At 31.6% G+C, this 11,454-nt stretch overlaps 1 protein-coding gene across 1 annotated transcript in view; it reads left to right on the top strand.

The window, feature by feature from the left end:
* Nucleotides 1-8,766, top strand: part of LOC143245660 (uncharacterized) — a 92,054-nt gene extending 83,288 nt beyond the window's left edge. The window contains exons 21-24 of the mRNA XM_076492009.1: nucleotides 3,923-4,078; nucleotides 4,535-5,108; nucleotides 7,403-7,517; nucleotides 8,628-8,766. Of these exons, the coding sequence (XP_076348124.1) occupies nucleotides 3,923-4,078; nucleotides 4,535-5,108; nucleotides 7,403-7,517; nucleotides 8,628-8,727 (945 nt within the window). The 3' untranslated portion in view covers nucleotides 8,728-8,766. The remainder of the gene's footprint in view (nucleotides 1-3,922; nucleotides 4,079-4,534; nucleotides 5,109-7,402; nucleotides 7,518-8,627) is intronic.
* The last annotated feature ends 2,688 nt before the right edge of the window (nucleotides 8,767-11,454 follow it).

Genomic DNA, 11,454 nt, shown 5'->3' on the forward strand with positions numbered 1-11,454 from the left:
AATTTTGCTCACCTGTTCCTTATTCCATACAAGGTTGGTTAATTTTGCTCACCTATTTCTTATTCCACATAAGGTTGGTTAATTTTGCTCACCTTTCCTTATTCCACACAAGGTTGGTTAATTTTGCTCACCTTTTCCGTATTCCACACAAGGTTGGTTAATTTTGCTCACCTTTTCCTTATTCCACACAAGGTTGGTTAATTTTGCTCACCTTTTCCTTATTCCACACAAGGTTGGTTAATTTTGCTCACCTTTTCCTTATTCCACACAAGGTTGGTTAATTTTGCTCACCTTTTCCTTATTCCACACAAGGTTGGTTAATTTTGCTCACCTTTTCCTTATTCCACACAAGGTTGGTTAATTTTGCTCACTTTTCCTTATTCCACACAAGGTTGGTTAATTTTGCTCACTTTTTCCTTATTCCATACAAAGTTGGTTAATTTCGCTCACCTTTTCTTTATTCCATACATGGTTGGTTAATTTCGCTCACCTTTTCTTTATTCCATACATGGTTGGTTAATTTCGCTCACCTTTTCTTTATTCCATACATGGTTGGTTAATTTCGCTCACCTTTTCTTTATTCCATACAAGGTTGGTTAATTTTACTCACCTTTTCCTTATTCCATACAAGGTTGGTTAATTTTGCTCACCTTTTCTTTATTCCATACATGGTTGGTTAATTTTGCTCACCTTTTCTTTATTCCATACAAGGTTGGTTAATTTTGCTCACCTTTTCCTTATTCCATACAAGGTTGGTTAATTTTGCTCACCTTTTCCTTATTCCATACAAGGTTGGTTAATTTCATTCACCTTTTCCTTATTCCATACAAGGTTGGTTAATTTTGCTCACCTTTTCCTTATTCCATACAAGGTTGGTTAATTTTGCTCACCTTTTCCTTATCCCATACAAGGTTGGTTTATTTTATTCACCTTTTCCTTATTCCATACAAGGTTGGTTAATTTTGCCCACCTGTTCCTTATTCCACACAAGGTTGGTTAATTTTGCTCACCTTTTCCTTATTCCACACAAGGCTGGTTAATTTTGCTCACCTTGTTATTTCTCCTTAGCTTGGCATGGCCAGGTGGCTAGACCTCGAAATCCGAGGTTGTTGGTTTTAATCGTTGTCATGCCAAAAATGCTAACCCTTTCAGCTGTGTGGATACTATAGTGTGATGGTCAATCCCTCTATTTATTGGTAAAAGAGTAGCCCAAGAGTCAGAGGTGGGTGGTGATGAGAAGTTGTTTTCCCTCTTGTCTTACACTGTTAAATTAGGGATGGCTAACACAGATAGCCATTGTGTAGCTTTGCATGAATTTCAGAAAGAAAGTAACAAAAAATAATTCAAAATAATACTGAATAACATTTTGTTTATGTAATGACTTTATATAATAACTTGAAACACTATTTGTTTATTGTAAATAAGTTAAACTCATAACTGTACATGTGTTTCTGCTTGCATTATGTTGTTCTATTGTCCTTTGAACTAACTTATATTCTTGCCAATCAAATGGTAGATAACTTGGTAAATACGTAGCTTGTGTTACCTATTGAATTACGTAATACAAAGGCTACTTGCAAGCAGCTCATGAAGTATTAATTTACCTAATCTAACCTGAAAAGTTTCTAATTTTTACATTTTATAATAATAGAGAATACCCAGAAGAAAACCAGAGACAAAGTACTTACCTTCATTTTTTTCTGTCAACTGAAAATGAAAATTATCTCTACTTTTCTGATACTGAGAAAACAGAGTATTAGCATATAAAAATGGCACAATGTCCTTTAACTACGATAATGTTAACAATGTAACTAGAACCAATAAAAATTCAGCTTAGCTTGTTAATGTGCTTCATGTGAGAATAAAGGTTGAACTGAAAGTGAAATAGACAATTTTCTGTATAGCAAATAATTTAATACATTATTTGATGGTGTAAAACCTTGCCTTTGTATTAGTTATATATAATGTGGTATTAAACATCAAAGAATCGATGCTAATATCTGAAAAATAGAATGTGATCGGTGGACATGACATGAGGAGTCAGATTTATTAACTTGTGTGTCTGTAACCAAATAAGATATAAAAATTATGTTTTGTTTTAGTGATAACAATATTATAGTACATTATGTTTTGTTTTAGTGATAACAATATTATAGTACATTATGTTTTGTTTTAGTGATAACAATATTATAGTACATTATGTTTTGTTTTAGTGATAACAATATTATAGTACATTGTTTTGTTTTAGTGATAACAATATTATAGTACATTATGTTTTGTTTTAGTGATAACAATATTATAGTACATTATGTTTTGTTTTAGTGATAACAATATTATAGTACATTATGTTTTGTTTTAATGATAACAATATTATAGTACATTGTTTTGTTTTAGTGATAACAATATTATAGTGCATTATGTTTTGTTTTAGTGATAACAATATTATAGTACAAGAGGGTTAAGATGCTATGTATTAAATATGGTAGAGTCTTGATACAGAAGTGAAAAACTTTTCCACATCAAGAAACAGTTGAACTTATAAATAAAAAAGATGTTTTCTTGTGGGAATACAAAACAGTGCATTGTTTGGTGAATAAAGTATACCAGAGCTTTATAAAGTTTATTCTTGGAGACTATATACACACACATACAACCAAATATGCATTTTAACCCTGTAAGCTGCGTTAGGGGTCAAAGTGCAGAAGCCATGACATTCAGTATGGTATTATTTATAAGCTGTTCATTATAACCTAAACTACTGACTTAACAACAGTTCATAATAAATACTAGATGAACAATGTAGGGATACTAAATACAATTAAAGATGTGCATTTCAGAGATTCTGTATGTAAACTGTGTGAAAGGTAAACGTATCTATTTGTCACATAAACATCACTTCAACTTCTCGGAGACTGTCAGACTGTTTGTAACTCATCTGATTTTTTAATGTGTGTACTAAAAGATTGTCACTATCATGAAAGTACACGTAGTCAGTATTTCTTATACAGTGCAGGATAGGCTCAGCAGACTAAGTTTATTCATTTTGTTCAATACAGGATAGGCTAAGCAGACTAAGTTTATTCATTTTGTTCAATACAGGATAGGCTAAGCAGACTGAGTTGATTCATTTTGTACAATACAGGATAGGCCAAGCAGACTGCATTTATTCATTTTGTACAATACAGGATAGGCCAAGCAGACTGAGTTTATTCATTTTGTACAATACAGGATAGGCCAAGCAGACTGAGTTTATTCATTTTGTACAATACAGGATAGGCCCAGCAGACTGAGTTTATTCATTTTGTACAATACAGGATAGGCCAAGCAGACTTAGCCCATGCATTTTGTACAATACAGGATAGACCCAGTAGACTTGAGCTCATGCAATTTGGAGAAATGATAACTTGTTCAATTAACAGTGTATTTTTGGGATAGGGTCTAGTTGTTTTTACAATATTTCTTAAATCCAACACATCTGTGAAAACAAAAAACCAGCTGATGCTTCAATATTTTTCTGGTGTAATATGTCGAGTTTTAATTAAAACTTGACTGAAGAGAAAATGTAGTCTGGTTAAGGGCTTGATGTCACAGTAGTTACTACATCTAACAGATAAACTTGAAGTATGACACCATTCATTTGGATATTGTTTAAAGTATGACATTTTTAATTCAGATATCTGTTATAGTATGTCACTATTCATTAAGATATTTGTTGTAGTATGACACCATTCACTCAGATATCTATCAAGTGCTCTTGAAGTACAAAATATATTATAAAAGACAAAACTGATTTAAAGCATATGTCTATAAATAATGATTTAGTTAAAGTATAAAAGTTGTGTAGCATTCAAAGTGTGTGTTTGTAAAATCTTGTATGACAAAAGACTTCTAATGAAATCATGTGCATATCATTTTCTTCAAGGTAAAAGTGACTCCTCTGAAAGAGTTTGGAGCTTTGTGGCAACAACACAGCGAAGGAACAACTAGACTGATTTCCAGTGCAGCTGCCGCAGCTGCTGCGTCTGCTGTAACAGCTGTTTTTGAAGGACAGCAAAAAAAGTTGATTGCCTTCAGAGAGGTAATTTTATTACCTTTATCTGTTGAAATATTAAATTATAAATCACAGTTTGTCCTCTTCTTAACATAAGAAAGTAGGTGGCTTTTTAATATTATCATTAATCAAATATATAGAGCTTTAGATTGTGGAAATAGTGGTGTTCTGACTGAATGTCCACTAATGACTTTTAAGTGTTTTATAAATTTAAAATACAATATTTATTGCTTTAATAATCATAGTATATTCACAAAAGTATTCAGCCTAGTGTTACTTTTGCCTCCCAAAAAATGGGACTGTTTGAATTTACTTATATCAATCATAATACCTAACTACTCAGTGTAACTCCAAAATTTGAAGGTATCTCTGAGTTATAAGTTTTTCTTGACTGAAAATGTTTAGTTAATAACATTCAAGGAGTTCCAGTTTTATAATTTCAATTACAGATTTAGTTTTAGTAATGTTATTATCTTTTATCAGAAGCCTGGATCCAGTAATGACAAGTCTTCAGGTCATCTTTCTTACACCAGTGACTTTGAACAAGTGTCTCCTCCTCTTTCCAAACTTGAAAATGTATCTGGAAAACATCATAATGGACAGCTAAGTGGTGTGTCTGAAAGTGTTACAGAAAGGAATCGATCCAAGCTTAGCAGCATTAGTAGCACCTTGGAGGACAGAGAGATGAGAAATGATGCTGCTGAACATGTTCCACAGAGAAATCATTCCAAGGTTAGTAGCTCCTCAGAAAACAAAGGGATGAGCAGTGACACTATTGTGTCTGAACATCTGCACAAGGAAGCAGAACATATCCAACCATCAGCTGCTAGTTACATTTCAGAACATATCTCCACTGTTAGTGAGAAAGATGAGAGTTCTGTTTCAGAGCACCTCTCAAGTTTTGGAGAAAAAATTGAGAAATTTATTTCTGATCACACACTGTCTCGGGACGACAACAGGCAACTTGTAACTAGCAGATCCAAACACAAAAGAACTGCTAGGAATAGATCTAAAATAGAAGACAGATCAACAGAGGACACAGAACAGTATAAAGAAGGTAAACATTGTTTTGTATGTAAGATAAGTTGAAGTTCTCATAACCCTATTGTCCTTGCTATCCTTTACTGATTGTGACACAATGTTTCACTGTCAAACATTGAAAGTGTAAATAAACTATTTTTATATTATAGCAATTGTCTAGACTAGCATAAAGTCTTAGTTAATGCTGCATATTTTAATAGTATCTAAGTTTTAATTCTACAGAGCAATAGTTTAAAATATCCTCAATTTCCACTTGTGTGACACACGTGATGCGTGTCATCGTCCCCACTATCCACCACCCGTTGAAAAAGTATGAAATTAAATGTTTATTACTTTCTATAAACTTGTTGTTTATCAGATAAACCACATGTATTATAGTTTGGTTACAGAGCTATCAAGTAGAAAATCATACCCTACTCGTCACATCCTCTCCCATAATTCTATAATAGTTCACACTTACGTTTAATTATATATTATTTATAGCCAATTTGTCAAATGACATGTTGTAAGACATTATGTTCTGAACAGTTAAATGTCAGTTTCACTCAGAATACAAACATTGTCCATGTGAGAAAGATAACGACTTGGATGAATTTATATTGACTGTTGTTATGGAGTGAGAAACTTTTTAGGATGTAAGAGAATTTGTCTACTTTTTGCATGTTATTGGTCTATTGTTTAGAGCATCATTTAATTAAATATTATTAATTGCAATACCATGAGTAGTATAAAATTTTGGGGTTAACTCTCTTGAGCAACTGAGAGCAAGAAAAAAGAAAATTGGATAAATAGTTTATTTCTTGTTTTTTGTGTTTATTCTTTGTGTAAAATGTAAAAATAATGAAATATTTAAGTAAAACAATAATGTAATAAAAATGTTTTGAGGAGGAGAATATGCTGATACCAGCTGTAGTAATGCAAGTTGCACGTGTCCTGAGTGATTTATAAGTTATAATGGTCCTTACAGTAGAGTCACAGTTCAATGACCATAAAACAATAAAATTTAATTGTAAATGTGTGTGTATATACTGTTATGAACTTAGAGCTACTTAGAACAAATGAATGTGGTGTTATATTAAAATATGAAGCCATTCTAGAAAGAAAAATGATATAATTTATATTTATTTTGATATTTTTTTCGTGATTACAAGATCAGTCAAATTGACCAATCCCATTTTGAATTAGAGTAGAGAAAGTAACAGATAAGCCATGAAGTTTTACTGAAAAAAAAGTTTTGAAGTTCATTTAGGAGGTTTTGTGGATTACAACAAAGGAAGTTTGAAATTTTTAATTTTAACATAAAAATTACTTGGCCCACAGACTATACAAAAGAAATACTCTGTATATTTGTGGAAAAGCTTTATTTTATTAAAAATTCTTCAGTACAAAATATGATGTATGTCAAAGACTTATAATATGTACTGAAATACTGGCAAATTTTGTGAAGGTATATGCATTATATTGAAAGTTAGAAGACTAAAAAGGTGCTATCCCTTTTATGATGAGTCGTATGTCAAAGGCCATGTCATTGCTTTTGTTGACTTGCATTCAGATATTTATATAAGTAAGTATGGAATTAAATTGTAGATTATAATTCAAACTTTAATATTATGTATGAGTTGATTTCTTAATTTAAAAGTAAACATTAAAAGACTACATTTAAATATAGCTTGTAGTGAATCAAATGGTATGTTGAATGTAGCACTGGTTAAAATTAGATGTTTATGTGGTCAGAGTGCTAAGTCTGTAGCTTCATACAAATTAGAAACTTGAATTACTAATATTGACAAGCCTCATATGTTTTTATTTTGGCTTACACACTGGATCGAACACAATGGCTCCACTCACCTCTCCATTTTTTTGAAGCAATCTTTTATATACACTTTCTTCAGTATGTGACATGTGAATAACCATTTAACAGTTTAGAATGCAAATGTATCTATGAACTTGTGTATATAATACCAAGTCCATTGGAAAAAGAGGTCATGTGGTGGGTCATACAGACCTAGCCTATGATGAATGTGTTAGAGTGATGAGTAGTTAGTTGTGGACTTTTTTAAGTTTCTTTTCAGCATAATTGTACATTTCTTGATTTGGAGTTATCTGTAAGGATTTCTCTAATTGTTTAAAAGGTCCATACTTGTAATAATTATTTCATTATTCTGTCTTTTATCTAATGAATTTATATTTGTCATTGGGGAAGGTTGTTCACAACAAACTGTTCATAAACTTCAATTGCTAATCTTGCCTTCAAGAACGTTTTCTAGTATCTTTATAACAATGGCTAACATCAGTATTTCTACCCTGCAGGTGTACCAAAACCACATTCCTCTAAACTTCTGTTGCCTTCAAAAGATCATAGAAACGTCTCACTTTCACGAACAAACCTAACAGCACATCGTCAACAACTAGTACATCAGATCAGGTAAAATTAACAACATTGACACTGTGGTTCACTTAGCTCAGGGTTTGTGATAGGAGCAGTACAGAATAGTCAATAGTTGGATTTCAGCTAGATCTGTTTTTTTATGTATGATGATAATATAGTCATTCAGTACTTTTGAAGACTTGTGTGGATTGTTGTAGTCCAGATAGTGCTGCTTTTTATATACAATAATAATATAGTCATTAAATACTTCTGAAGGTTTGTCTGGATGGTGATAGTCCAGCTAATTTTAGTTTTTATATATGATGATTATATAGCTATTAAATACTTACAAAAGTGTGTTTGGACGGTTATAGTCCAGCTAATTTTAGTTTTTATATATGATGATAATATAGCTATTAAATACTTACAAAAGTGTGTTTGGACGGTTATAGTCCAGCCTGTTTTATTTTTTATATAAAATGATAATATAGTAATTAAATACTTGTAAAGGTTTGTCTGGAAGGTTATAATCCAGCTATAATGATAATATAGTAATTAAATACTTCTAAAGGTTTGTCTGGGTGAACTTTCATGGGTATTTCAAACCCTATTGGTTCATTATGGGCTATGCCATTTAGAAAAGGGAAACCTCTTGTGATACCAGGTTTCCCAGTTTGGACCTAGCCCCATACATTTGGCAAGGGTTAGCTTAGTGTACTTGTATTCAATGCTTTAAGGTCACTTAATGTAAAACATCTAGTGAAGATGTGAATAAAAGTGCTGTACATGATCTCACTTATAACAGGTGCGGAATAAATTGTCTAAACTTTATTTGTACAAGTAATACAGATCAAGCATTATTAAAGCTGTTGTATTGATCATGGTAGTAAAAAATGTGTTGGACCAAAATAGGTGTAAATTGTTTGAATAAAATAAATCTTTGTGCATTTTGACAAGTTGTTGTACTCATGAATTTATCATAGGTACAGGTATATGTCGTTTTCCAGTTGTATGTTCTAGCTCATTAAATGAGCAAAAAACATATACAAATTACCTAAATTCATATATGAAGTATTAGCATTTATTATAGAGTGTGTGTTAATGTGATTGTTGACTCACTGCTTAAAGACACATTTTTGTATTGAAAGTATGTAATATGCTTTTTAGGAATCCCAGTTTTCCCTTGGACTGCTCTTGGATGGAGATGAAAAGGAAGGCACTGTTCCATCTTTCTTTTCCGAACAGTCACTTACAAATTTCACAGTGAACATGGTTCGTAAACTCGCCAGAGATGAAGAACTTAGGGTCTGGCCATCAGTTGGCACTTTACAGCTCCAAGAAAAGGCATTGGTAGACAAAGCAAGGTCTGAAATGGCATGGCTAGAACTTGTCAAAAGGTATGCCACTATCTTCATGATAGAGTAAAAAAAATTGTATCTCACTTACAGTCTTTAGTTTTGTTTTACCATGAATACTTTTTACCTTACAATATAGTTATTAAGTATAGGTGTACTAGTTTTCTTTTACCATGATTACTCTTTGTTTTACAATCTCGTTATTAAGTACAGGTGTACTTGTCTTGTTTCACCATGATTACTCTTTGTTTTACAATCTAGTTATTAAGTACAGGTGTACTTGTCTTGTTTCATCATGATTACTCTTTGTTATACAATCTAGTTATTAAGTACAGGTGTACTTGTCTTGTTTCACCATGATTACTCTTTGTTTTACAATCTAGTTATTAAGTACAGGTGTACTTGTCTTGTTTCACCATGATTACTCTTTGTTTTACAATCTAGTTATTAAGTACAGGTGTACTTGTCTTGTTTCACCATGATTACTCTTTGTTTTACAATCTATTTATTAAGTACAGGTGTACTTGTCTTGTTTCACCATGATTACTCTTTGTTTTACAATCTAGTTATTAAGTACAGGTGTACTTGTCTTGTTTCACCATGATTACTTTTGTTTTTTTACAATCTAGTTATTAAGTACAGGTGTACTTGTCTTGTTTTCACCATGATTACTCTTTGTTATACAATCTAGTTATTAAGTACAGGTGTACTTGTCTTGTTTCACCATGGTTACTCTTTGTTTTACAATCTAGTTATTAAGTACAGGTGTACTTGTCTTGTTTCACCATGATTACTCTTTGTTTTACAATCTAGTTATTAAGTACAGGTGTACTTGTCTTGTTTCACCATGATTACTCTTTGTTACAATCTAGTTATTAAGTAGTACACATGAGCTAGTCTAGTCTTGTTTTACCATGATTACTGATTGTTTTACAATCTAGTTATTAAGTACAACATGAGCTAGTCTTGTTTTACAATATAGTTATTAAGTTCACATGAGCTAGTATTGTTTTTACCATGATTACTCTTTGTTTTACAATCTTGTTATTAAGTACAGGTGTACTTGTTTTACCATGTTTACTGATTGTTTTACAATCTAATTATTAAGTATGAGTGTACTAGTCTTGTTTTACCATGATTACTGATATTTTACAATCTAGTTAAAGTATTACATGTGCTAGTATTGTTTTACCTTGATTACTGTTTATTTTACAATCTAGTTATTGAGTATACATGCACTAGCTTTGTTTTACCATAATTACTGTTCTGCCTTACAACCAGTTATTAAGTATAATGTTCTAGTCTTGTTTTTTTACAATACAGTTATTAAGTGTACATATACTTAGTCTTGTTTTTTGCCATTATTACTGATTGTTTCACAATCTAGTTATTAAGCGCATACGTAATAGGTCTTGTATTACTATTATTACCTGATTACATTCTGGCACAATCTAGTTATTAAGCCGCATACATGTACGTGTCTTGTATTACCATTATTACTGATTGTTTCAATCGTCTAGTTGGCCGCATGCTGTAATGTACGTCTTGTATTACCATTATTACTGATTGTTTCACAATCTGGTTGGCTTAAGCCGTGCATACGTGCGGTTGTCTTGTATTACCATTATTATCGATTGTTTTTCCCAATCCTAGTTATTGCCGCATTACGTGACGTTGTCTTGTATTACCATTATTACTGATTGTTTCACAATCTAGTTATTAAGCGTGCATGTACGTTGTCTTGTATTACCATTATTACTGATTGTTTCACAATCTAGTTATTAAGCCGTACATGTAATGCGTATCTCGTGTGTATTACCATTATTACTGATTGTTTCACAATCTTAGCGTATTATTTGCATGTATACAATATGTCTGGTATTACCATGATTACTGCATGTTTTATAATCTAGTTATTAAGTGTACATGTATATGTCTTGTATTATTATTATTACTGATTGTTTCAACAATCTAGTTGGTTTGCCGCATATGTATGCTGTCTTGTGATACTATTATTACTGATTGTTTCACAATCTTAGTTATTGCTTGTAATACGTATTGCTAGTCTTGTATTTTCAAGTATTGATTACTGTATTATTTCAATAATCTAGCTATTATTGTTTATTACGTAATGAGTCTTGTATTAATATTATTACCTGTTTGTTTCACAATCTAGTTATTAAGCTTTGCTATGTACCAGATTCTTGTTTTCAACCATGAGTACTGGTATTGTTTCATCAACCTAGTTGCAATTAATTGTACATGTATATGTGTTTGTATTATTATTATTACTGATTGTTTCAATAATCTAGTTATTAAGTGTACATGTACGCGTTCTTCTTGTTTTACATCATTATTACTGTATTGTCTCTCTACAATCTAGTTATTAAGCTTATTACGTAATGCAGTTCTTGTATTTACCATGATTACGTTTGTTTTACAATTCAGTTAGTATTACATGTGCTAGTATTGTTTTACCATGATTACTGTTTGTTTTACAATCTAGTTTTACCATGAGCTGTTTGTCCTGCCAATCTAGTTATTGAGTATGAGGTTGTGATTCTTGTTTTACCTGTTTTTGTTTTACAAATGTAGGTATTGAGTAACAAGTATTGTTTCATCTTGATTGCTGTTTGTTT

This window comes from Tachypleus tridentatus, chromosome 2 (assembly GCF_004210375.1).
Source record: "Tachypleus tridentatus isolate NWPU-2018 chromosome 2, ASM421037v1, whole genome shotgun sequence".
Lineage (NCBI taxonomy): Eukaryota > Metazoa > Arthropoda > Merostomata > Xiphosura > Limulidae > Tachypleus > Tachypleus tridentatus.